This window comes from Mustela putorius, unplaced genomic scaffold (assembly GCF_011764305.1).
Source record: "Mustela putorius furo isolate JIRA1106 unplaced genomic scaffold, ASM1176430v1.1 tig00003853_pilon_pilon_pilon, whole genome shotgun sequence".
Lineage (NCBI taxonomy): Eukaryota > Metazoa > Chordata > Mammalia > Carnivora > Mustelidae > Mustela > Mustela putorius.
Window position 1 is genome coordinate 62708961 of NW_025422005.1, and position 26611 is coordinate 62735571.

The 26611-nt window shown below is 36.3% G+C and overlaps 2 protein-coding genes and 3 non-coding genes across 5 annotated transcripts in view; all 5 read left to right on the forward strand.

The window, feature by feature from the left end:
- Positions 1–7726: 7726 nt before the first annotated feature.
- On the forward strand, positions 7727–16100 carry RABGGTB (Rab geranylgeranyltransferase subunit beta). Its single transcript, XM_004758172.3, has 9 exons — positions 7727–7859; positions 8926–9033; positions 10112–10309; positions 11097–11202; positions 12044–12096; positions 12179–12289; positions 13174–13299; positions 15261–15410; positions 15777–16100. Exons 1-9 carry the CDS (start codon positions 7791–7793, stop codon positions 15915–15917), a joined length of 1062 nt encoding a protein of 353 aa, XP_004758229.2. The 5' UTR covers positions 7727–7790; the 3' UTR covers positions 15918–16100.
- LOC123387446 lies at positions 8651–8729 on the forward strand. The gene has a single exon (XR_006601898.1). It is a non-coding gene; the product is annotated as a small nucleolar RNA SNORD45 (small nucleolar RNA).
- LOC123387445 lies at positions 9325–9408 on the forward strand. Its single transcript, XR_006601897.1, has one exon. It is a non-coding gene; the product is annotated as a small nucleolar RNA SNORD45 (small nucleolar RNA).
- LOC123387447 lies at positions 10453–10524 on the forward strand. Its single transcript, XR_006601899.1, has one exon. It is a non-coding gene; the product is annotated as a small nucleolar RNA SNORD45 (small nucleolar RNA).
- A 137-nt stretch (positions 16101–16237) lies between the features above and the next one.
- The window catches only part of MSH4 (mutS homolog 4), a 104889-nt gene continuing 94515 nt past the window's right edge, over positions 16238–26611 (forward strand). Inside the window, exons 1-2 of the mRNA XM_004758171.3 lie at positions 16238–18268; positions 22174–22356. Of these exons, the coding sequence (XP_004758228.1) occupies positions 18037–18268; positions 22174–22356 (415 nt within the window). The 5' untranslated portion in view covers positions 16238–18036. The remainder of the gene's footprint in view (positions 18269–22173; positions 22357–26611) is intronic.

The window sequence follows — 26611 nt, forward strand, 5'->3', positions numbered from 1 at the left end:
TTATCAAATTTTCCTATGTTGCTCACACAATAGTGCTGATAATTTAAAAAATAATGGAGCACATAAAGTAAACTTAATTATTTCTAACATCTTTTCATTTTTTTAAAAAGATTTTATTTATTTATTTGACAGACAAGAGATCACAAGGAGGCAGAGAGGCAGGCAGAGAGAAAGGAGACTATTTTTTAAATTTTTAAAATATTTTATTTATTTATTTGACACAGAGAGAGATTGAACAAGCACAAACAGCAGGTGGCTGCAGAGGGAGAGGGAGAAGCTGTCATGCATATAAGCAGGGGGAGCGACAGAGGGAGAGAGAGAAGCATGCTCCCGCTGAGCAAGGAGCCCGATGTGGGGCTGAATCCCAGTATCCCAAGATCATGACCTGAGCCAAAGGAAGATGCTTACCCAACTCAGTCACTCAGGCAGCCCAAAGACCATAAATATTAACCCAGTTTTATACAGCTATACATATCCTTTTATATCTTAAAGTGGAAAAAAGAACCATTTATTAACTTGACTTAAAGATATCATTTATTCCATAGCACATTGAAATAAGAACCAAACATATATAAACTTAAAATTATGCTCAGTAATCAAGGTTTTAATATTCTATCCAAGAAACAATCTAGGCTTGTCATGATAATAATTAATTAACCCAAACTAGTTAAATTTCCTAAAGTTCTTTGCAATTACCTTTAATCTGACATACTTACTGTTGGAAAAAAATGTTTGTTAGAATTATGATTCAATTTAGTGGAAGCCAAATTTATAATTTTAAAAATCTTAAAATATATGTAGGAGTTAGGTTAGCCAATTTGACCAATAAACCAATATAAAGAGTCAGGAAATTCAGACTAATTTAGATCTTCATTAAAAAATAAACTACTGAGGTACCTGCTGGCTCAGTTGGTAGAGCATGTGACTCGATCTTGAGGTCATGAGTTTGAGCCCCACATTCGGGATAGAGATTTCTTAATAAATAAAAATTTGAAAAAAAAATGTTTACATGTTAAAAACTTTCTAAACTGTACATATACTACAATATATATACTTAATACTGAAAAGCAAAGAAAATAACAGATAGCTGGCTTTTTTCATTAACCCAAATTACTAGGCCTCTCTGATCTGCCCAAAGATTCATCTTACTTATGTAAACTTGAATTTTTAAAAATTTTCTGGATAGCAGTTTGTATATGAATGATTTTTTTTTCTCATTTAAAGTCTAACCCATTTGGCTCAGTCAATTAAGCATCTGCCTTTGGCTCATATCATGATTCCAGGGTCCTGGGACCGAGCCCCACATCGGGCTCCATGCTCATCATGGAAGTGTGCTTGTCCCTCTTTCTCTGCTCCTCCTCCTCACTCTCTCTCTCTCAAATAAATAAATAAATATTTACAACAAATAAATAACTAAAATTAAATCTTAAAAAAAGTTAAATTTTTAAATTTTCTGGTAATTTGGGAATTATTTCATTTATATGAGTGCTTATTTATAAACCAATCAGAAGAGAGATCTTTAATATGAGGCACAATCTAATCTGTTAATGTATACTGTATACTGCTCAGAAGTAGGAAAGCATTTCATAGACGTACAGTGAGAAGCAAAGGCGTTCCTTAAAGACATGTAGACACACTGAGAACTTAAAACTGTCAGATCTAAAACAAATTTAGCCAAAGGCCGAAAGTAAATTTGCAAGTCTACATCGCAAAGAGCTCCTCTCCTTCCCAACACGTATTAAATTCTTAACTAATTAGAGCTCTCTCATATACAGACAAGGATGAACAAACCAGATTCCCTGTCATCTCTCACATAAGAGAAAATAAATTTCTGTCACAGACAGAGATCACCAAATGGACCATAAAAACACAGTCCAAATCACTGTCACCAGTGAAGATTAACTTATAGGCCGGGCCTGAAGTTAAAACAAAAACAAAAAATAAAATCAGTAAGGAGGGCAAAAACTGTATAAATAAAGTCAAAAGGTCCTTACTGACACATGAGAATCACTCTGTGAGCCAAGAAAAGCTGTATCTCGGCTTAAGTAGATCTTGATGTACTGTGCTCAAGCAGTGCAGTTTACTTGGCTGTATCTGTTGACCTTCTTGGACATCTACGTAGATGACTTCTAAAACTTCTAATTTTCAGAATGGTATAATCCTAGTGCATATAGATATAAAAGAAACACATATGAAACATTTTATGTCATTAATCTGGGAGGGAACCAATATGACATTAAAACCAATATAAGGGGTGTCTGGGTGGCTCAGTTGGTTATGTGTCTGCCTTCGTCTCAGGTCATGCATGATCCTAGGATCCTGGAATTAAGCCCCATATCGTGCTCTCTGCTCAGTGGTAAACCAGCTTCAGCTTCTTACTCTGCCTGCTGGTGCTTTCTCCCTTTCTCTCTCTCTGCCAAATAAATAAAAATAAACAAACAAATAAATCCAATTTAAACCTTAGAACTAGATATCTCAAATATTGTTTTAAACAGCTAAACTTCAAGGTCTTTTTTACAGTTCATAATTAAGGAACAGGATTTTCTTTTCTTTTTTTTTTTTTAAGTTTCAAGTTTTTATTTAAATTGTAGTTAGTGAACATACAGTGTAGTATTAGTTTCAGGTGTAGAATTTGGTGATTCATCACTTACATACAACACCCAATGCTTATCACAATATGTGCCCTCCTTAAAACCCATCATCCATTTAGCCCATTTCTCCACCTCAGGATTTTATGTTATTAAATGTTTTTCATCTCCAACTTTATCTAAAAAGTTTCTTCTAAATGGCTTCAGGGGCACCTGGGTGACTCAGTCGGTTACACATCTGACTTTTTTTTTTTTTTTAAAGAGCAGACATATTTTAATGTACAGAGCTTTAAGAAAGAAAATTAATTTGCCATATTTTTATTAGATTGTAATAGCTAAGTAATAGTGCATAAAATCATGTATCACAAAAATATATGTAACTGAGCTGTCTCAGTAGATTTTGATAGTAGCATATATATACTGCATCATAGACTCAATTACCAAGAAAAAACACAAACTGATCAAGAAATGGATCAAGAGAAAAGAAAAGAAAAGAAATCTTGTTTACAGTCTTAGAATTACATGCCTTCCTAACTAAGTAATATCAAAAGGAACTGGATAGGTAAGATGGAGGTATAGAAGGAGTAGAATTCTGAAGCCATTTATTTATTTATTTATTTATTTATTTGAGAAAGAGAGCAGTGCAGTGAGGAGCCCAGGGAGAGGGACAAGCAGACTCCACTCTGAGCCTGGAGCCAACTCCAGGCTCAGCCTCACGACCCTAAGATCATGACCTGAACTGAAATCAAGAGGTGATCTTAGGTGCAAAATAGTACCTTTATTTACACTTTATTTACACAAAACAATACCTTAATTTACACTGTTTGTAGTGAATTTCCATTTTCTTGGAAACAAAGAAAATGCCCCTGTAAACAAGATTTCATTTACCTGATTGGAATAGAAAAATGGAAGAGAAGAAATATCAGAAATGTCATACAATATATAGAATGTAATATATCTTTACAAGAGGGATATGGGGCATGGAGCATATAATATTCTGCTTCTAGGGGCACCTGGGTGGCTCAGTGGTTAAAGCCTCTGCCTTCAGCTCAGGTCATGATCCCAGGGTCCTGGGATTGAGCCTCACATCGGGTTTTCTGCTCAGCAGGGAGCCTGCCTCCTCCTCCTCCTCTCTCTCTCTGCCTGCCTCTCTGCCTGCTTGTGATCTGTCTGTCAAATAAATAAAAATCTTAAAAAAAAAATTCTGCTTCTACATTTGATATTTCAAAATAACTCAGTTACCGTATTTCACTGATTCCAAAATGCACATTTTTTTCATATTTAACATCTCAAAAATCTGGATAACATTTATGTTCATAGCCATTGGCTGTTTTTTTCCACATTTGTTATCTTTTCTTTCTTTTTTTTTTTTTTTAAAGATTTTATTTATTTATTTGACAGAGAGATCACAAGTAGGCAGAGAGGCAGGAAGAGAGAGAGAGGAGGAAGCAGGCTCCCCGCTGAGCGGAGAGCCCGACGCGGGGCTCGATCCCAGGACTCTGAGATCATGACCGGAGCCGAAGGCAGTGGCTTAACCCACTGAGCCACCCAGGCGCCCCCACATTTGTTATCTTTTCAATTGGGATGCATCTTATAATCAATGGCATCTTAGGTGAAATATGGTATTGTTTTGTCCTGGAAATGCTATTCCATGGCATAATGATGTTAGAACAGACTACAAACAGTTCAGATGCTGGAAGCTAATGAAACTATGTTCATAATCACAATCTAGGCTTTGAACAAAATTATAGGTAAAGAAAAACTTGTTTCATCTGCATAATATGTAATGGTGAATAAACCAGACACAGCTACAGTTCCCATAAAACTCAGTGACTGTAGCAACATCGTCCAACAGAAATATAATATGATCTTATGTAATTATAAATTTTTTAATAGTCACATTTAAAAAAGTAAAAAGAGGGTCATGTGGCTGACTCAGTTGGCAAAGCATGACACTCAGACTCTCAGGGTTAAGAGTTTGAGCCCCATGTTAAGTGTAGAGATTACTTAAAAAAAGACAAGCAAAGGGGATAAAAGGTAAAAAGCAGTAGGTGAAATTAATGTTAAGAATATAGTTTTATTGGGGCGCCTGGGTGGCTCAGTGGGTTAAGCCGCTGCCTTCGGCTCAGGTCATGATCTCAGGGTCCTGGGATCGAGTCCCGCATCGGGCTCTCTGCTCAGCGGGGAGCCTGCTTCCCTCTCTCTCTCTCTGCCTGCCTCTCAGTGTACTTGTGATTTCTCTCTGTCAAATAAATAAATAAAATCTTTAAAAAAAAAAAAAAAAAAAGAATATAGTTTTATTTACCCCAATATGCCCAAATATTACTTCAACAATTAGTACTTTTTAAATTGTTAATGAGATATTTTAGTTTATTTTTCTGACTAAGTCTTTGAAATAGGGAGTGTGTTTTATACTTTACAACATATCTCAATTCAGATTGGCCGTTATCTCGACTATCCCTTTAGCTATATTACACTATATTACACAGCACATGTCTAGAAGTAGAGATGAACATGTTTTTTTTTTTTTAATATTTATTTTAGAGAAAGAGAAAACAAGCATGGGGCAGAGGGAAAAGCAGAGTGAGAGAGAGGGTAAGCACAAATTGGGGGAGGGGCAGAGAGAGAGGGAGAGAATCCTTGAGCAGACTCCCCACTAAGCACGGGGTCCAATACCAGGCTTGATCCAGGACCTTGAGATCATGGCCCAAGCTGAAACCAACCCAAGCCCAGAAGCCCAATGGACTGAGCCATCTAAGTGCACCAAGATGAAATTATTTTTTAATCAATATATATTTTTTGTAGCTACTTTTCTTTGGAGGGGAGATATTTTTATTTTTTGAAGAGGTAAAATATACCAAATTTCAAAAACACCAGGATATTCAGTGAAGAATAAGCCTTCTTTAATCCTATTCCCAGCAACCCTCCTTCTGTAGGCAACTGCTTTTAGTAATGCTGTTCATTTGCAAATATATCCACATATTTTTCTCCTGTGTTTTCCACACTATATACCCCTGGGCACTTTCTGTTTTTGTTTTTACTTAATATATTTTGGATATCTTTCCATAGCAATGTATACAGAGCTTCCTCATTCTCTTCAACAGCTGCATTATCAATACAGTATAGTTTATTTAACCTTTCAATGGTACATAAGATATTTGTAATCTTTTGTTATTGTAAAGACTACTCCTGGGGAGCCTGGGTACCACGGTGGGTTGGAGGTCTACCTTTGGCTTTGGTCCTGGTCTCTGGGTCCTTGGGATCCAGCCCTGCATGGGAAAGACTGCTTTTCCCTCTCCCTCTGCCTGCCACTCCCCCTGCTTGTTCTCTCCCCCCTCCTCTCTGTCAAGTAAACAGATAAAATCTTAAATAAAAAGAAAAAGACTGCTGCTTTGAATATTCATGTGTATAGTCACTTCATACTCAAAGGACTGTATGTATTTGTAGGATAAATACCTAGAAATAGAACTGCTGAATGTAATTACAAGAATTGCTAGAACACACACTTCCTATACAGATAACATTTTATTCACCATTGTACCCCTAGAACCTAGAATAATATTTGGCACATTCTAGACATCCAATACTTATATGTTGAATGAATTTATAAAGTAGGAATTGAGGCTTGTTTTTTCATTCTTTCAGCAGTTACTGATTTAATCTGAATGGTACTTTTTGGATCTGATGCTTGTATTAGCATTTCTCTTTTAGGAAGTCTGACCACTCCTTCTCCCACTTGTTTTTTCTCCCTCTATCACATCCCTCCCCCATCTGACTTAGAGGCAAAACAAAGCTGGGGAAATTACACTAATATTTAGGGCGGTTTTTTTTTTTTTAAGACTTTTGAGAGATATTTGAGAGCGGGAGAGAGAGATATAGAGAGAGCAAATAAAAGGGCGAAGAGAAGGCCCAGCAGACTACCAGCTTAACTATGCTCAGCAGAGAGCCTTACAAGGTACGCAAGGCAGGGCTTCATTCCAGGACCCTGAGATCCTGACCTGAGTCAATGTCAGAGACCTAACCGACTGAGCCACACAGGCATTTAGGGAAGACTTTTTTTTTTTTTTTAAGATTTTATTTATTTATTTGACAGACAGAGATCACAAGTAGGCAGAGAGGCAGGCAAAGGGGCGAGGGGCTAGGGGGGAACAGGCTCCCTGCTGAGCAGAGAGTAGGGCAGACTTCTTAAGACAAAAAGTATTAGGGCTATAGACAGTCATCAATGAATGGTACAAGGATCAACTCACCAGAAATAGATGCTAAACTTACATGCATTTAATAAAGTAGCTTCAAGGGGCGCCTGGGTGGCTCAGTGGGTTAAGCCGCTGCCTTCGGCTCAGGTCATGATCTCAGGGTCCTGGGATCGAGTTCCGCATCCGGCTCTCTACTCAGCAGGGAGCCTGCTTCCCTCTCTCTCTCTCTGCCTGCCTCTCCGACTACTTGTGATTTCTCTCTGTCAAATAAAGTAGCTTCAAACTATAAATGAGAATATTGATTACAGGGAGAAAAAAAATGAAATCTATCATCATAGCAGATTCAACACTCTTAATTATTGATAGCCCATATAGGTCATTGTGTCAGAACACTTCTCCAAATCGTTACTGAATGTTAATACACTGTAAGGGTATAGGGTGCCAATATTTTCTAATGGGTGCTCAAAATACTTAAGTATGAAAGATCCAAGGAAGCACAAATGAAAATATCTGTAATAACACCCCTAGCAAATCTAAATATAGTCGGAAGTTTGTGAAAAGAACATGGATGGTCTTTTTTTTTTTTCCAAAAGCAATTTACAAAACTTCCAGCTAGTAGCACTTGCTGAAGAAGTGAAGGGAGTGAGCCACATCCGAAACAGAAAAGGCGAACAGGAGCGACATGTAAACATTTTAACATTCACTCAGAAAACACTGAATACTTCCTACATGCAAGAATTCCACTAATTACCATCCACTCCAGATCTTCAGAGTTCAAAGAGCCTCAGGAACAAATTATTTTTTAAAAGTAATTCAGATACATATTACTTAAAACTTTCAAACATATCAAGGTCACCACCCGACGAGAAAATGACCGCCAGAGAACTTGGGTTCAGGCAGCGAGGACAGCTATGAGCATTTGGCGGGGTCCTAGGGCAGCCAAGCAACTGCTCCTTCCTACAGGCGGGAGTGTGGTCAGCTATGCCGGGAAGGGGCCTGGGGGGAGCTTATGCGCAGGCGCGTGCCGCCTAAATCTGCCCAGGAACGGTGGAAAGTTCTCTTTTCCGTCTCAGACATGGTGAGTGAGGCTGTCCTTTACTGTGACTGCGCGGGTGGCGTTTAGGTGGAGTAGTACTGAGCAGCTCAGTCGTTCTAATTGTTCAGCAAGTATTGGAGAACAGTTGGGTTAAGACACCGGCCGTGAAAGGGATTTCTTTAGGGTTCAGAGAGAGTGAAGTATTACTCAGCGTTTTTTGCAGACCTCGCGGGCGCACGTACGGCTTCTAATTTTATCGAGGCTTTCCTCTACGAGGCAGGCCTCAAGGTTCAACGGCCTGATTTCTTAACTCCTCAAAAAAGCCGGGCCAGTCGGTGGTTCTTTTTCTCCTTTTTTTCTATATGGCTCAAAACCGATAAAGTCATTACTGATACGTTCTTTGAAGATGCAGTAAATTTTAAGTGGGATCTGATGGAAATTCACTAATTTTTTTTCGGTAATGGTCATGACCTACTTAGAATGAGTTTTAGCTGGCTCGATTACAGTAAGAAATGCGGGGAACTAGAGCAGAATCCTCATTTCCTGGGGGCTTGTTGCAAATGAAGAAACTAAGACCAAAGCAGGAGAAGATGAAACTAAAGGAACTTACTGATAAGTTGATAACCTAGGATTAGTAAAATTTAATTAACTTACCTGCGAATTATGGGCCAGCTTTATTTTATATATAAATACTTTACATTTTAATTTTAATGCTTCAGTTTTCTGCTGCATGTAAACTAAATTCTGAATTGGCAAGATGGGCTGTTTTGTGGTTTTTATTTTACTTTTTAAGTGAAAGATAAGCAACAACAGATGAGGGTAATAATTTTTTGGGTCAATGATGAGCTGGCATGTATTCTGAATCCGAAGCTGATTATTACTACTTTAGCTCTAGAATTACTCTGAGACCTGAAAAATTACCCGAATCTTCCGAAGAGCTTTAGTGCCTAATTTCTTTCTGGTCAGATACCTAGTTTTTATATAGAAAGTTCTGTGCGGCAAGGTGGAATTAAGATGAAAAGTTCAGATGTATATTAAATATATACACTAGGGTGAAGCATAAAAAAATGAACAGTTACAAAGTCACTGCTTTTTTGTTTTGTGAAAGGGCACACCGCAGAAGGATGTTGTTATCAAGTCAGATGCACCTGACACGCTATTGTTAGAGAAGCATGCAGATTATATCGCGTCCTATGGCTCCAAGAAAGATGATTATGTATGTATGATTTTGTGTTGAAAGTTCCTTTTATTTTGAAGAAATGACATTCTTAAGCATGAACAGTAAATGGGTCAGTATCTGTGGCCCGTGTTTCTTAAAAACGGTAACTCTTGCATGCGGAGGACTGAAGTTCTCTCCATGAGTGCAGTGAGTGTACCTTGGTATCAGAATTAACCACGGTTCTCAGAGGCTTTGATAGATCAAATAGATTCCCCATCTGCCTAGATGCTTAAGAGGTTTGAGGTAGAGAAGAGATTTGTATTTTTGTCCTTGAGGTATTACTTCCAAGGTCAGTGATGTGTTGGCATGTATTACCTGAATATATGGCTGATGTGTAATATCACTTTAGCTCTAGAATTACGCTGAGACCTTGAAAAAGTTTTACCTTAAGTTTCAAACCCTGAAGAATAGTTACCCTCTTAGGGGGCTAAGTAATGAAACTGAAAGTAAATTTTTCCCTGTAGTATCCAAACAACTGAATTAATTTACCATTTTGGGAAACATTGATGAATTGGTGACCTGTTAAATTCCCCAAGACTACTCACCAGACTGAAACTTAACATGTGTTGCATTGGTGACTAGCAAAAATTTATTTCTGATCTAGTCTCTGTACCAGTTTTTATGTCTCTGAGTAGCTTCTGTTAGCTATTTAAACTTTTACATGCCTTGGCTATTTTGGTTTCAAGTTGTACCATTTTCTAATAGGTAGTAGATAGGCTTTTTACATAGTCCATATATTAATAGAATTGATACTTGATAAATATGATGTAGATACTCTGAAACAAATACTCTGTTCCCAAACTTGAAAAAAGTTGGTATATTTTTTTACTTATACGTCTCGTTAGATTTTAAGAGAGATTAAAGTCTTATTTGTATTGTTAGTTGCAGGTGAATTTATCATATGCATTGCAGATACTACCCTCTCCTAACCCCCAGTATTGATAGCCACAATTTAAAATTAACAGTTAGGATGAATTGAATTAAACAATAAGTATGACTAGTTTTTACATGTTCTATCACTTTAATAACCCTGCATCAATTCAAACTGGCACATTAAAATAATTGTGTATTTTAGGAATACTGTATGTCTGAGTATTTGAGAATGAGTGGTATCTATTGGGGTCTGACTGTAATGGATCTCATGGGACAACTACATCGGATGAATAGAGAAGAAATTCTGACATTCATTAAGTCATGTCAACATGAGTGTGGTGGAATAAGTGCCAGTATTGGACATGACCCTCATCTTTTGTATACTCTGAGTGCTGTCCAGGTAAATATTAAAATTTAGTAGTCTTGGTAGTGTATTCTCTTACCTGAGAATGGAGAAAGTGAACTGGGTATTAGGAACATGACAGTTGGTATCTGTCAAAAAAAGTTTCCCTAATCTTTTCAAATGAAGCCTGTATTTTACAAGGTCAGTGATGTGATGGCATGTATTAGCTGAATCCAAAGTTGATGTAAATTGAAAAATTACACTGAGACCTTGAATGATAAAATGTTTATTTTCAGTATATGTAAATAATTTGAAAATCACCAGCTAGAGTTAAGTGGTTTAATTTTGATAATAGTGAAGATCCACGATTACGACTTGAAAGTCTACTTCTGGGGGTGTCTGGGTGGCTCAGTAATTAAAGTGTCTTCCTTTAGCTCAGGACTGAGCCCTGCTTTGGACTCACTGCTCAGTGGAAAGCCTGCTTCTCCCTCTCCCCTTGCTTGTGTTCCTCTCGCTGTCTCTAACTCTTGTCAAATAAATAAATACAATTTTCTAGAAAAATACTATAAAAGTCTACTTCTGTATATGTAAGTTAGTACAAAGTTTGGAATACGAAGTTGCAATTTATATGGAGGAAATAAATTCTTTGTTACTGGTTTGGGTTTGTTGATAAAGCCTGTGGCATAGTAGAAGATAGTCTGCACCTTTGCAAAAAGGTCACAATGTGCATAGACAGAAGGACATGCTTGCTTGACATTTTAAAGGGTGGTTGAGGAAGAACGTCTTAGAACAAAGTAGCAGTGTTGAAGAAGTATTTACTTAATTTGTTTTGTTTTTGTTACAGATTCTTACTCTGTATGATAGTATTAATGTTATTGATGTAAATAAAGTTGTGGAATATGTTCAGAGTCTACAGAAAGAAGATGGTTCTTTTGCTGGAGATATTTGGGGTAATGTCAGTCTCATTCATGCTACCCAAAGTACCAATATTAAAATCTGTTCGGGTGTTTATTGTAGTGATAAGATTTGTTGAAAGTTTTTAAGTACAATGAGTTGGAGGCTTTGCTAATAATTATAAGGAGATTTTTAAGTTTTTGATCTTTTCAGGTCCCACTAAGCAGCTGGTCTTACTGAAGTTAAATGGTCTGCTGGAAGTTCCAGCATGCACTGTGTTAGTTTATCAGCATACCAGAGAACTGGAACAGAGGGGGCCAGTCTAAAATTTGAGGTAGGTGAAATTTTTTCCCCCAGTATTTGGTGGCTTTGTAAAGTTTTTTTTTTTTTTTTTTTTAATTATTTAATGAAGAGGGAGAGATATTCAAAAAACTTTACAAACTTACTGGATATTTGAGTGGAGGGAGGGAATAGTACTATACTTGATAAATGTAGATAATCTCTGCTTTAGGGCTGAATACAGTGCAGGCCGGAGAGACCAGCTGCTTCATGGGATGTGAAAATCTACTTTTATATAATAGGGTAAGTTTATTGTCATTGTTAGAAATTGAGTTATCTTTTTGGTTCTGTGTTACCGTCCCTTGTTGGGTGCTGTAAGCAACTTAAGATAGTTTTGCCGTATTTTTGGCAAATTTTCTAGTTCTTGGATTTCTTAGAAGTGATTTTACTTCAGATTCAGCTTTCGTCCTGCTAATTGAAAAGTAAATGTTAAGCTTGAACTCATGGAAATTTAAACATGGTAGTTGTACAGTTTGTTTTCAGTTAATTGGCATTATATATTAAGATCAGATGCCTCTGGTAATACTTAGTTTTTATTTAATTTCCTTTTTCTTTTAGGAGAAATTGATACAAGATTCTCTTTCTGTGCAGTGGCAACCTTGGCCCTATTGGTAAGTTTTGAATATTGTATTGGAATAATTAAGTTCCCATGATTATTCTGGAATTCAGTAGGCTTATTTTTTCTGTTTGTAGGGGAAGCTAGATGCTATTAATGTGGAAAAGGCAATCGAATTTGTTTTATCGTGTATGAACTTTGATGGTGGATTTGGTTGCAGGCCAGGTTCTGAATCCCATGCTGGGCAGGTAATTTATTAATGGAGATTAAAATATGTAAGTTTTGAGGGGTTAAGTGAAAAATTGGGAAAATATATTAATAGCAGTTTCAGTGTTTGTTATGTATGACTGAAGTTAATTTAAATGTAATATGGGATGTTACATAAGAATTGCTTAAATGCAGATAAAGGCATTTTTATAGTAGTTGTGTATATATTCCCTGTTGGTGGAAGCCCCTGGCCCAGGCAACATAAGTAGATTTATTATCATGAAAGATATATTTTTATTTTCTACTATTTAACTGCCCCTCCCCCCCAACAAAGTTTTGTTTATTTAATCTCTGTACCCAGTGTGGGGCTCAAACTCATAACCCTGGGATCAGGAGTTGCATGTTCTTCGCTTTTATTTTCCATTAGTTTTTAACTAAGTAGATGGAAACATTCTTTTCCCTGCCTATCCTGAATACCTGTTTGCTTGTGCCAGAGAGGCAGTTGTATTTGTAAGTAGTAGTTGTACTATTGTGCATTGTATCTGTAAGTAGGTGTCCAATAAAATTTGCTTTTAGAGCCACCTGACTGGCTCTGTAGGTAGAGCATAAGATCTTCATCTTGGGGTTGTGAGTTTGAGTCCCATGTTGGGTATAGAGAGTACTTAAAAATAAAATCCTTTTTAAAAAATTTTTGATTTTAGCTATGAAGAAATGTTGACAATAATATATCATTGTAGAATTGGATCCTGGAATTAGTATGTTTGAATTTGTTCAGTTAGGTATATGATATTTATGTCTTTGCAGTTCTGACTTGTTAATAGAAAGCAAGTTTTTAGACATAAATGGCATTTTAATTAAGTAGTTTTTATTACTACACTACTGTTGAAAATTGTTATACACATGTACTTTATGTCTGTAATTTTAGATCTATTGTTGCACAGGATTTCTGGCTATTACTAGCCAGTTGCATCAAGTAAATTCTGATTTACTCGGTTGGTGGCTTTGTGAACGACAGTTGCCATCAGGTGGACTCAATGGAAGGCCAGAGAAGGTATTGATTCATAAGATACTGTGTTCTAAGCTTTATAACTACTATAGCTTCTTGTAAATTGATAATGTGCTTTTACCCCTCCCCCCATTGCAATTTTTCTTCCTAAAAAATGCTCTTGGCAAAAGTAAAACAGCTGGAGTGGAGATACTTATTAATTATGGTATCCATTTAAAAGACTTAAGGAAAAGATGTGTTCCTTCTGATCTTCTTTCTATGACAAAGCTGTCTTCTGGCCTTTCCAATCATGAAGTGGATTCTGGAGTTACCTGAAGGAAAACAAAAAAAATAGCAAATATCCTAGCTTAGAAATACATTTATATTTCAGACATAGTATGTATTCTTAAAGTGGTTTTTTCCCTATCTTGAGGGTCTTATATTTTCTAGCCAGTGAAATGAAGCTGTTTCTTTAAACTTTTAATTATAGACCTATACCAGGGAAAATTCGTCCTGCATTAAAAGCTTTCTGTAGGGGCGCCTGGGTGGCTCAGTGGGGTAAGCCTCTGCCGTCACCTCAGGTCATGATCTCAGGGTCCTGGGATCAAGCCGCACGTCAGGCTCTGTGCTTGGCAGGAAGCCTGCTTCCCCTTCTCCTTCTGCCTGCCTCTCTGCCTACTTGTGATCTCTCTTTCTGTCAAATAAATAAATAAAATCTTGAAAAAAAAAAAGCATTCTTCATATTTGGGACCCAATGAGTAGTGTTAAATGAATACATGTATTTTGTACAGAAGTCTCTGCGTCTACTTCATGGGTGTGAAAGGACAATTAATTTACCAAATCAATGACTTTTAAAAATTACATTGCAAAATTTTGTTTAAAATCCTTATTAAAATTTTTAAGAAAAACCCAATTTTTGGCATTTTGATTTGGAGAAAGGGGAATCAGATTTTCCTTTGCACATCCATAGTTGTCTTTCGCTCTCACATACTATGTTCTAAATTGGGTCTGTAAGGGCCAGGTAGTAAATGTTTCCACTTCTGTAAGATATATAGTCTTGTTGGCAAGTACATAACTACCCTAAAGAGTAGATGGTGCCATAAGAAACCAGTGGGGATAGCTGTTTAAGTAAAATAACAGTGGTTTCATTTGAATTTGATGTGATTTTCCTATCACAAGACTGCATTTTTTGTTTTTCTGGGTTTTGTTTTTGTTTTTTAGACTGTATTTTAAAAAATGATTTACACATACATAAAAAACTTCGGTTGTAGTCTAAGTTAGACTTCAAGGGCTATAGATTGCTGGATCCTTGACAGAAAATAAGATAGGGCATGGTGGTGATTTTGTCTGGGTCATTGTATTTTTATTTTAGATTTGCTTGTTCAATATTTCTGAATAAGTTGGGTAGGGAAATCCCCACAGGTGGTTTCTAGCTACTTACAGTCCAGTGAAAAACCTGCAACTTTCAACAGTTAGAAAATGGGTCAGGGTTGGGATTGCCAGGAATTTGCACTTACAGTGTAGGACAGTTTTTTATGTGCTTACGAATCACCCAGCGATTTTGTCGAAATGATTCTTCAGTTGAAGGTGAGATATTCTGCATTCTTTAAACCCAAATGACCTGTGTTTGAGGAGCCAGGCTTTAGGTTATTTTTAAGCAAATTACATACCTACCTGGACAGTACTTGTTGAAAATGCTCTGACTAGGGAAGTAGAATGTACATCACCATGGATTTCATGAGTGTTAACCACCAGCTTCTTGGATAAGGGATGTTTATTGCAGATAAAATAAAGGTACAGGGATAGTTGTTACTGAGTGCCTAAACTCTGAAACATTTAGTGTGGGTGTCTGTGGCTTGAAATGTTTGGTCTTATCCCAGTGATTATCTTTAAATCCAAGTAATTGTATTTACGAATTTTAGCATCTTTAACTGTATGTCAGTATATCCCTTAGTCTCCTCCAGCACCCCATGTTTGGACTAGAGAATAAAATTGTGGCAATTGCTTGTGGTTTTTTTCCCTCCTAGTTACCAGATGTATGCTATTCATGGTGGGTGTTGGCCTCCCTAAAGATAATTGGAAGGCTTCATTGGATTGATAGAGAAAAACTTAGAAGTTTCATTTTAGCATGTCAAGATGAAGAAACAGGAGGATTTGCAGACCGACCAGGAGATATGGCAAGTATATTTCTGACATGTTCATGTAATAGTTACATTGCTTTGAGTTACCTTTATGTCACTTCCAGGCTTAAAAATGGATGATATTTAGCGTTTTACTTTTTAAGCAGGATACTTTCTAGGTAACTTGAGAATATCTGAAGGGAAGACAAGTTTGCAGAAATTTCTCATCACTTAATTGTCAAAAAAATTGTGTATGGTGAAAGGTCCTATGTTAAAAAAAGTTTGAAGTCATCATTTTTAGAAAAAACTAAGCATTTATTCAAGTAAAGAAAATATAATGGAATCCAATATAACTTGTTCAGAAGTAGGGTTTTAGAAGTTTTCATTTTTGTAATACTCTATAAATTCTTATTTTTTAAATAGGTAGATCCTTTTCATACTTTATTTGGAATTGCTGGATTGTCACTTTTGGGAGAAGAACAGATAAAACCTGTTAGTCCTGTTTTTTGCATGCCTGAAGAAGTACTTCGGAGAGTGAATGTTCAGCCTGAATTAGTGAGCTAGACATTGATGGAGTCGTGAGACACTGCTTAGTATATGTAGTTTTGCCATCTTAACATTCCTGTAAAGTGCTTAACAAACTTAAAAATGACTACTGTGTTACTATTTTGTATATGAATTGTATTAATTTTAATAAATTATGTAATTATGCATAATGTAAAATAAAGATCTTTATCTTCAGCTTTAGATTTCCTTCCGCAATGCTATTTTTCTGAGTACAGTATTTTGTTTCTGCTTCATTGTATTTATTTGTATGTTTCCTTAACAGCAAACTCAATTTTAAAGAACTATCAAGAAGTCTTTTGTTCTGCTTGTTTTTCCCATGTGCTTCTTTCATGTTATATGATAATAGCTAATGTAAATTGATCTATATCAGTGAGAATGTTAATTGATTAAAAATTGATAAACCCATCCATATATGAATTAAAAGATGCACCAGAATAAATGGCTATTGAAATTTGGGACTATTTCATAAGTTTATGGTTACTTTGAATTGATCACAGTAATTTAGGTAAATGGCACATTGCACCATTTTAGAATAGGACAGCATTCTGGACTGCATCTTATTTTTTAAACATTTCTATGTCAGAATTCCAGCAACCTATCCAAGGAATTGTTGGCCCTTAAGGAAATACAAGTTCGTAGTTTCCACAATATTTTTTGAAACTTCCAAAAGACTGGAATGAGCACAAGTATTCTAAGACTTACATTCTTGATGAAAATAAAGTATTTCAATGAACATTTTTCTTGAAATGGAAGTTGAAATTTTCTCAAGCATGTTGGCAAATTCTAGTAGTTGTTTCAAAAATGATCAGTGGGCTCTTGGCTTGCTCAGTTGGTAGAGCATGCCACTCTTGATCTTGGGGTGGTTAGTTCAAGCCCCACAGTGGGGGTGGAGTTAACTAAAAAATGAGTAGTGGTGGTTCACTTAGACATCATTCACCAATGTCAATTGTAACATCTTGATGAGAAAATGCTTACATGAGATTCTTGAAATGTCTACCATTATTTTGACAGTTTACTGAAGAGTTTAGGCTGAGTTGCCACTATTTTTCTGAAAGTTTGGAATTGGATGGAACATAATCTTAAATGGTATCACTGGAAGTATTTGAAGGAATTTTGAGGATTCCAGTCATTGCATGTGGGTGAACTGTGCTGTTAGACACCTGACTTAGGTAATTCAGCAACTACATGAATTCAGTTTTTCTTACTATCGAAGTATAGTTGGCAGTGTTCCAATAGTTTCAGGTGTACAACATAGTGATTCCACAAGTCTGTTAGGTTATGGTCAGTAATGTTTGAATATATTCCAATTGCAGTATCTAGAGTATTTTCTCAATCCTAGTTTCTTTGGGAAGTTGGTACTATTTCTATATTCAAGAAAATAGGCACAAAACAATTTCATGGAGGTAATTTGTTGCAAAGCTAGAGTTTGGGTTTATATAGTCTATTCTTACTAATTTGTACCCACAGTTTGAGAAACTGGGAGCTGTCCAAGAGAGATCTCATCCATTGACCTGCTTCTTAGGTTATTGCTGATACAATAATAAGCTTAATGGGTGAATATTCTCTTGTGATAATGACAACATCCTTGTGGATATTTAAACTGCAGGAGGTTAATGGCTCCTTTTTGCGTTTCTCCACAAGAGCAATGTTAGGTGGGCTGAACACTGACATTTGTCTACACCATCATCGGCGTTTGGTGTCTAGTGATGGACAGTCTGTAAACTTAAAAAACTAAGTATATTTGGGGGTGTGGGAGATGTTCAAAAGCAAAACCTTTAGTAAAATACAGTGCCGTGAGACTAACGGGCTACCAAATTTGATGGTCATTGATAGGCTTTGAAAAGTTGTGTTCAGCTGATCCCAGCAGATTGAAGAGAGCGGTACTTCAGACTAAGCTCAAAGCCAAATCCTATGGTGGGTGAAAGGACTGGGCACCGGAAGGAGTAGGGCCCCCAGGCATGGGGTGGGGGTGGGAAGCTGGGGTTCGCTGCGCCTGCGCACGGCTCTGTGCGTCTGCGTGCCGTGCTCAGGCGTTTTCCTGCGACGCTTCTCTAACTTCGGGTCAGTGAAGGGACGCTCAGCCATCTCAGACTTCTGCTTGGGAAGATTTGTGAGAATGCGGAGGTCTGAGGTCTCAACAGTCTCCCCGTCGGTCCCTGCAGCTTCCCTCGCTTTGGGAGAACCTCGGTCTCAGGGTCCTTATAATTTCGGACTCCAGGAGACTCCTCAGAGCGGGCCTTCAGCGCAGGCCTCTGCGTCCACCACTTCTGGCACGTCAGCAGCCGCCGGCGACCGGAGCAGCAGCACAAGCCTCCCTCGCCACCCGCCTGGCGCCGGGCCAGCACTAGGCAAGGAGTATTTGGATGGATTCACGGGTAGCTGGAGCGCTGCAGCCCCGGGAGGTTGCCCAGCGCGGTGGCGGGTGTTACTTCAGAAAAGTTTCAGTGGTGATGTGGTTGAGAGAATGGGAATGGGGTGCTCTGGGAGTTTGATGGGTCTGAGTGAGTGAAAGCCTGGGCTCCTCAAGTTGGTGAATTTTTTTTTCTTTCCATTTATAAAGCATTTTTAAAAATTATTATTATTATTTAAAGATTTCATTTATTTAACATCACAAGTAGGCAGAGAGGCAGGCAGAGAGAAGGAGGAAGCAGGCTCCCCGCTGAGCAGAGAGCCCAACTCAGGGCTCAATCACAGGACCCTGAGATCATGACCTGGGATGAAGGCAGAGGCTTAACCCACTGAGCCACCCAAGCGCCCCTAAAATTATTTTTATTAACATAATAATGTGTTATTTGCCCCAGGAATACAGGTGTGTGAATCGTCAGGTTTACACATTTCACAGCACTCGCCATAGCGCATACTCTCCCTAAGGTCCATAACCCAGCCACCCTCTCCCTAACCCTCTCCCCTCAGCAACCCTCAGTCTGTTTTGTGAGATTGTCTCTTACAGGTTTGTCTCCCTCCCAATCCCATCTACAAATTGGTTTTATTACAAGGTGGGGATAGGTAAATGGCTCAGTTCTGAGGAAGGCTGCAGTAAAACCTTATTTAATACCCACCCGTCTGTCTCCCTCCCAAAAGTATATGACAAATGACAGAATTTGTGGAGTTTGGTGATAGGAGTGGTTCCTCTTTGGTTTCTGAACTAGGATGAAATGAAAATAGATTCAGTCCAGCATTTCATCTAATTCAGTTGAATAATATGTTCAAGTATTTAACAGTGTATGTCTTTCAATTCAAGTTCAACCCTTTTATTTTGTATTTGGACAACTCCCTCTTTGAGGAAAAACTATCACTGTTTTCACACACCTTTTAGCCATAATAATAATAAGATAAATGCCAAATCCAGGGCTCACTTTTCAGTTCCCCTGTGTTTAATGTTCTTGACCAGTCTTCTCTTGAACTCTTAATTTGGTTTCCCTAATTCTACTCATCCCTGGTTTTCTTCTTTCGGAGAACTGCTTTGCCTATCGTTATCAGTTCCCAAATTATGGTCTGTCCTTAGAGTTTTGGGGTTTTTTTCTAGGTCACTTCTTGGATGTGATTATCACTACTTCTCCCCTATGCTCCAGATTCCTATTTCAAACTGTCTTCTGAAGTTTCTAGGAGGAGAGACCAATGCACACCTCAGACTTACTATATGATTAGTTGAATTCATCTCTCTACAGTTCCGTGAGCTGTTTCTTAACTCTATCCCTGGATTGTCTGAATCATAAACTTGTAAGACTTCAACAAATTTCTCGCATCATCCAGTTAATAAGTCCTATTTTTTATCTTTTAAATATTTTTTTCTGTTTCTGTGCCCTTATAGGCTCTCATTATTTTATGTGTGAATTATTGCATCAAACTCTAGCATTGGTGACTGGACTACTTCCTGATAAAGTGGGTTTTGTAGGAGAATCAATTTTTAGAAGGAAAATGAGTTTTGTATGGACATTATGAATGTGAATAACCTTTAGGATATCCATATAATCACTCCGAGGCAATTGAATATATGGATCTTGGATTAAGAGAAATTTAGGAGAGATTCAGATTTGAAAGTCACCAGTATATTTGAGGCCAGAGAAGAGAAGATAAAGAAGACACAGCAAAATAGAGGTCAAGAAAATTGGAGGGCAATTAAGACAAGTGACTAAGTTTCCAGAGGGAGCTTAAAATCTATAAGTAACCTGAGGACAAGAAACATCCCTCTCTGTCTCTAGTTCCTGGTAACCACTCCCTTCCTTAGTTCCTTTAAGTCTGTGGTGGAGCACACAGTTTTATGTGCTTCTTTATGATGATATCCTTACACTGCGCCCACACTTTTGTAAATACTTTATCAAATTTCTCAAAGTATCCTAGTTTGAATGTGTCATCCAGTTTCTGCTGGTACCTGTGTAAAGGAGTCTGATTTAGTCCCATGGTGGTTATGGAGAGACAGTGAGGAATTGTGAGAAAGGAAATTTCTTTTTTGGAAAGATCATTGGTGATATGTGAAGAATGGATTAAAGAGGCATAATACTAGAAGCAAGGCCTGAAGAAGATACAGGCTTAAAATGGGCCAATAAGAATAGAGATGGGGAGAAATTTTAGTGGTATTAAAAATTTTTTTTACTAGACTTACTTATTGGGTGTTAAGATTGATGAAAGTGGGGGCGCCTGGGTGGCTCAGTGGGTTAAAGCCTCTGCCTTCGGCTCAGGTCATGATCCCAGGGTCCTGGGATCGAGTCCCACATCGGGCTCTCTGCTCAGCAGGGAGCCTGCTTCCTCCTCTCTCTCTGCCTGCCTCTCTGCCTACTTGTGATCTCTATCTGTCAAATAAAATAAATAAAATCTTAAAAAAAATTGATGAAAGTGGAATTAAGAATGATTCCTTAGTTTATGACTTGAGTGACAAGGTGCAAGATGTTATAGTTGGCCACAACTGGTAATAAATAAGTTTTGAGGAGAAGATGGAGTATATTTTTTGAACATTTAAAAGTCTGGAAAGATTTCTAAAAGTTTATATCCAAAAGGTAGTTAAATTTAGGGACCTAGAGCCGCACTGATAGAACTTTCTGTGATGAAGAAATATTTTATATCTGTGTGAATATGGTAGCCAACAGCCAAATGTGGCTTTTGAACATTTAAAATGTGGCTAGTGAGGCAGAATTTTTAATTTTAGTTATTTTTTATTTAAATAGTCACATGCAGTCAGTAGCTACTGTATTGAATAATGCATTTATAGACCTGAGAATGGGTCTCACATTTTTAAAGGGCTGAAGAGTAAAAGAAAAATATTTTGTGAGGTGAAAATTATGAGAAATTCAGATTTTAGTGTCTGGAAGTAAAGTTTTATTGAAACATAGCCATGCTCATTCATTTACTGTTGTCTATGGCTGCTTTTCCAATATAGTGTCTGAGTTGAGTAATACCAGCAGAATGTATGGTCCACAAAGCCTAAAATATTTACCATCTGGCCCTTTATTTAAAAAGTTTGCCAAAATGTGCTTTACAGTTTAAGAGAAGTTAGGGCTTTATATGAAGGTTGAAGGATATAAATAACTAGAAATAGATATTACTAGAGACCAATATAATAGATGAGATGCCCAGAGAAGATGTGTGACGCTAATTTGTGAGAGAAGGTAAAAAGGTGTGGAACGTTGGGAAGCCAAGAGTTAAGAGGCAGACAGAGGATAAAGAATCTGGCAAAGTAACCTAAAAGCAAGTGGTAAAGGAGAAGCAGAGTTGTCATGGAAGTGAAGGGGAATAGGAGAAAAGACCCCCAATATGTAATTTTAAGAACTTTTATGTGCCAGGACATTAAGGTAGGCTGCTTCATATATATTCTTTCTGATTTTAAGGCAATTCTGTTAAGTGATATATCAGTAGGAAAGTGCCTGGACAGGGAAATGAATCCAAGTGAGTCTAAAACCCTTTTTATACTATTTGTATGGAAGGAAGGAGTTTCAATGAAGTCAAATCAAATGAGGAAAACAGGTCTTGTAATTGCTATATACAGTAAACATAAATGATGTATTTGAAGATTTAGAAGGTAGTTTATGATTCTATCAAGAGTAGTCTCCATTTGAAGAAGCATATTAGTAAGTCCTTTTCCTTATATTTTAGTACAAGATTATTTATCAATAGTACCATTAAATTTGTCATAATTTGCTGTATTTTTAGAAGTCATCAGATAAAGTTTTGTAGACAGTAAACATGATATAAATTATATTGATTAAAATATTGCATAATTCTGAAAATTTAAGAACTGATATTAAATTTTTGAATTTAGGTTCACACTTCAGGAATAAAAGATCTAATGCAGAAAACACATTTGCATCAAATTTTAATTTTGGTACAAGCTCATCTTCTACACGAGATAGTAATTATCCTCAAATACTGAAAACTCCATTGTCTGCTGGAAATCCCCAGAGATCAGGTTACAAAAATTGGACACCACAAATGGGATATTCAGGTAAAATGAAAATGAGTGGAATGTTGATCGAGATGACTTTAAAACTTTTAAGACTTGTAAATTGTAAATTAGGGTGGTTAAGTTCATTTGAAGTTATTTGTAACTAATACAGATGGCTGAAAGAAAAATATCTAGTCCATAATTGAAGGATAATGCTACCCATATCCATAATTGAAGGATAATTAAGTTAATACTACATGTTTCTGATATCATTTGTTAACAAGTGCAGGTCTGCATTATTTTAACTATTCTGACAAAAAAAAAAAAAAAGAGAGAGAAAACTCTCCCTTTTATACATGATATTTACTGAAATCTAGAAGTTGATCTTGATACTACTATTGTACAGGATTTTTTTTAATACTTAAATTATAGTTTTTATCTAAATCTAGTTTCTCTTGAAGGGAAAATGGATGAAATAGTTCTTTGTGTGTAAGTATTCTCTAAGGTACATGCAGTGGAATTTCTTGGATACAGGATATATGAATGTATACATTTACAAGATAATAACAAAATGTTTTTCTAAGTGCTTCTACCAGTGTACACTATTACTAGCAACATATGAGAGTTCTTGTTGGTCTGCATCCTCTCCAACAGTTGGTATTGTCAGACTTCTTAATATTTACCAGTCTAGCAGTTGTAAGATACTAACTGTAGTCTGAATTTGTATTTTCCTGGTTATTAATGAGGTTTATTACCTTTTGTGTACTTTTTGACCATATAGCTTTCATTTTTGTGTGTGTGAAATGACTGTTCATGTGTATTATCTATTTTTCTTTAGGTTTATTTTTCTGGGTTTATAGAAATTCTTTATGCATTCTGAATATATATTCAGAGTATATATTCTTTTGATAAGTACATATATTGTGTATATCTTCTCTAGGTCTGTGACTTGTCTTCCTCCTTTTCTTATGATGTTCTTGGATGAACAGAAGTTCTTAATTTTATACATTTTTAGTCAATGTTCTGTCTCCACTTTTTAAAAATCTTTTACAGTTTTTTTTTTTTATGTCTATTAGGTTTCTTTCTTTCTCCCTTTCCTCTTTCCTTCCTATTTCTTTCTCTCTTTCTTTTTTTCATAAATTACACCCATTGTGGGGCTTAAACTCATGACCCTGAGATTAAGAGTCACATGCTCTACCCACTGAGCCAACCAGGTACCCTATTAGGCTGTTTCTTTAATTATGTTGTTTACATCTGTACAAGATGTAAACTTGTACTTATATTAAAAACTTATATTAAAAGTTTTATGTACTTATATTAAAAACTCCCAGTATGATTGTAGACTTGTCTGTTTCTCTAGTAGTTCTTTTATTCTTTTTTTTTTTTTTTTTTGCATATTTTGAAGCTATTTTAGTAGGAGCCCAATAATTTAGCATCGGTATGTTGTAGTATGAAATGACTCTCTTCATCTCTAAATATAATTTTTGCTTTAAAGTTTATTTTGTTGGCTATTAACATAGAAATTCCTTTTCTTTAGGTTAGTGTTTATATGATACATATTTCTGAAATTTTTGACTTCCAGACTTCCAGCCTTTGTACCTGGTATTTCCTATGTTTAGGAACACTCTCTTCCCCTTTTCATACAGTCAATTCTTATTTATTCCTCAAGTCTAAGCTTAAATGTTTTACCTTTCAGAAAGCTTTCTGTAATCCTATAAGTCTAGGTTGAGTCTCTCTGCTAACTGCTCCCATTTTACTTCACATTTTACTAATGATATTGTTATTTTAATTGTCTTTTTTCTCCACTGCGCTGTAAAATCCATGAAGGCAGAGACTAGCAGTCTGGATCTAATTTGAAGATAGAACCATATAATGATTTAAACAAGGGTGATTTAATATAAAGAATTATTAAACTATGATAGAAGACTCACTGTAGGATAGAAGAAAACTCTGTAAAGTACTCTAGAACTGAGGGGAGGCCCAAGAGGTCATATTTGGAAGCAGGCTCTTTTCAGGATTCATCTCCAAGTCTGGGGTATAGATCTCCTTGGAGAAAGTGAACTTGAACCTACTAAATGGCAGAGGCTGCAGGTTTGCCATTTGCTCATTTTACAAGATAATAACAAATTGTTTTTCTAAGTGCTTCTACCAGTGTACACTATTACTAGCAACATATGAGAGTTCTTGTTGGTCTGCATCCTCTCCAGTGGTTGGTATTGTCAGGCTTCTTAATATTTACTATATACTGACCCCCCGGGAACTGTTGCTAGATGGGGAATTTAATGTTGATCTCTGCTGTTGGTAGGTTAGGTACTCTCAGTGTGGTTGACCAGGTCAACCTTGGTAAGGGGAGGTTCATGATGTTGAGCCCATGCATATCCTTGCCACCATGGCTGCTTTGTTCATAGATTTACTAAAGAAGCACTGGGTTGGCTGGGAAAAGAGGCTGGTTGACATCCATTGAGTGTATCATTTTGTCTACCTGATTATTAAGAGTTCCCTCTATAATAGTTGCCCTTTAGTGGGCATTCACATGAGACACAAATTTTTTCAAAGTTTATGCCCATTCAAAGAGGTCCATCTGCATACTTTCCCCTCAGCTTTTCTTATTACCTTCTAATCCCGTTTCTTCCTAGTCCCTGACTATTCAGGTAGACCATTACCAACTGCTTATGAATGAGTCTAAATCTGTACTTCTGGTATAGTACTACCTTATCCCAGACATGGTAGATAACCAAAGGTTCTGGTCAAAGTTCTGCTCAACAAAAGATCAAAGTGAATGAAACCGCTAAAAAAATTAGAATAAAATACTAATGCATATCAAATATCTCAGTGAAAGAGTTTTATAACAGAAAAGCAAAGGAAGAAATTATAAAGTAAAAAGATTATCTATACAAAAGCAGAAATCTTCAAGTTATCAGATCAAGATTGATTGGTAGCAACTATAAATCATTTTCATTGATTTACAAAATTTTCATAAACAGATGGAAAACATGTAGATTTAATAAAAACTGTAGAAAAAGACATGAACATCTCAAAAGAAAATATAGAAAATGAGTGGATATGTTAAATCTGTTCAATTTTGACAGCAATTTTCAAAAATACAAATTTAAGTGTCAGTAAATTAAATTGGGACTATAGGGGAGGGGAGGGAAAACTGGGAATAAATCAGAGAGGGAGACAAACCATGAGGGACTCTGGATTCTGGGAACCAAACAAGGTTACAGAAGGGAGAGGAGTTGGGGGATGGGGTAACTGGGTGATGGGTATTAAGGAGGGCACTTGTGATGAGCACTGGGTTTTATATGCAACTAATGAATCATTGAACATAATAATAATAATAAATACAAGGAAAAATGAATTAGTAATAATAATATAATACATTTCAGAAGTTAGTAATGGTAAAGACACAGTAAAATTGATTTTTCTCATATACTACTGATGGAATCAAAAATTGGGGAAAAAAAATTGATAAAGGGGCACTTGTCTGGCTTAGTTGCTAGAGCATGTCTCTTAATATTCAGTGTTGTGGGTTTGAGCCCCATGTTGGATATAGAGATTATTTAAATAAAATTTTTTAAAAATTTTGTATAATTCTGAAAGAAATTTGGTAATACAAATGCGATCCTTAACAAATGGTTTTCCTTTGTTCTAATAATTGACTTCTAAAAATCTACAGTAACGAAACAATAGACCCACAAAAAGCATTAGGCACTAGAGTGCTCATTATATTATTACATCAGAGATAACAGTATAAGCATTCTTTTAGAAGTTTAAGGGAGATATCTTCTGAGTCTACCAAATTTCTATTGGAACTTGGTATTTATTTTCCAATTAAAAATAGGAAGGTCGTATTTTACTGCAGAATTTAAACTGCCTTAGATCTAATATAAACTCATACATCTAATATAAACTCAATCATAATGTATAAATCAGATGGCTTTCCTAGCAAAGAGGGTTTGGAAATCTAGACATAATATATTTTTAAATGAACTCTTAAATTGAGTATTCACTAAGATTACGTGATTGTTTAATTTTGTAGGCATTATAATAGAAGAGTAGAAAAAAAACGAATCTAGGTCAGGGGGGTAGAAGAAAGAAATGGGTTCTATTGAAAGATTGACAAGGGAATCAAAAATAAATTTGCTTTTTGACAATAAAATTTTAGGTATTTTTGTCTGACTTTTTTTCATCTAAGGATAATGCCTCATATTTAAATAATTTCATATACTTTACCAAAACCCCTTTTATATTACTGCATTTAGTTCTTACAATAACTGTGAAATAGGTTTGGTATTTCTACTTTCAAGATGAA